Below are 850 nucleotides of genomic sequence, written 5' to 3'. Positions count from 1 at the left end.
AGCTGTGGGGCCTTCTTCCACCTCTATGTCCCTGCTCTCTGTCACAATGACAGGAGAGCTGCTGTGGCCTCGCCTCCGTGCCTGCGCCTCCTCCAGGCTGAGCAGCTCTGTGGCAGGAGAAGAGGTCCGCACAGACTGGGGCCCTGAGAGAGAACTGTGCCCTGGAAGGGAAAACCACAGGTGAGAGCCAGGATCAGAAAGAGGCAGCACAGCCATCGCAGGTCCGGGGGAGCTGCTGTGTTTCTCTCAGATTTGCTTATCCGAGCCACTGCAAGAAGAGCAGCTCAAAACAACCATGTGCTCAGAGGTGTGTCTATGGCAAAGGATGCAGTCATAATTAAGAGCAGCTCACTGTGTGGAAACAGGCAAACGAAAACCCTAGAAAGCAGGTACGGTGAACTCAGAAAGCTTCGCTGCCACACTTTCACCAAGCTTCACCTGCTTGCAAAACATCATAATGACGGTGACGGTTTTCTTCTTGTCACGTTTGGGCTTGCACATTCTCAGCATCCAGCAACAGGGTGCAAGATTCTAACCTAAGCCCAGAAGTCTGCTGTCCCCTCGACAGGAAAAGTGTATTTCAAAGGACTTGGAAAAGGCCTGCATTTGATCCAGGTGTCTGACCAAGATAAAGCTAATGGAGGAAGACACTCACCTGCTCCATCTGCAATGTCCGATCCGGATGTGGAGCAGAAGAGGACGTCTGTGTGGTCGATGATGAATTCCACCACGGCCGACTGCGTCTGCAGTTCCGTGCAGGCAGCTCTCCCGCTGGCGCAGGCAGACTCGCTCTGCTGTGATCTGTAGAAAAGGCAGGTTTTAGAAGTCATTCAGCCAAGATCGCTTCCCC

The 850-nt window shown here is 53.4% G+C and overlaps 1 protein-coding gene across 1 annotated transcript in view; it reads right to left on the bottom strand.

Moving 5' to 3' along the window:
* Positions 1–3: 3 nt before the first annotated feature.
* LOC122164555 (rho GTPase-activating protein 32-like) overlaps positions 4–850 on the bottom strand; it is a gene marked incomplete at its 3' end in the record, with an annotated part of 6,002 nt that continues 5,155 nt past the window's right edge. The window contains exons 10-11 of the mRNA XM_042826656.1: positions 656–801; positions 4–161 (exon numbers count right to left, since the gene is read on the bottom strand). Of these exons, the coding sequence (XP_042682590.1) occupies positions 4–161; positions 656–801 (304 nt within the window). The remainder of the gene's footprint in view (positions 162–655; positions 802–850) is intronic.

The sequence above is a fragment of the Centrocercus urophasianus genome, unplaced genomic scaffold (assembly GCF_019232065.1).
Source record: "Centrocercus urophasianus isolate 14NV4802_14NV808 unplaced genomic scaffold, USGS_Curo_1.0 seq_26, whole genome shotgun sequence".
In the NCBI taxonomy this organism is placed as follows: Eukaryota; Metazoa; Chordata; class Aves; order Galliformes; family Phasianidae; genus Centrocercus; species Centrocercus urophasianus.
Note: the sequence above shows the minus strand (reverse complement) of the source record. Positions and strands in the feature narration are given on the sequence as shown.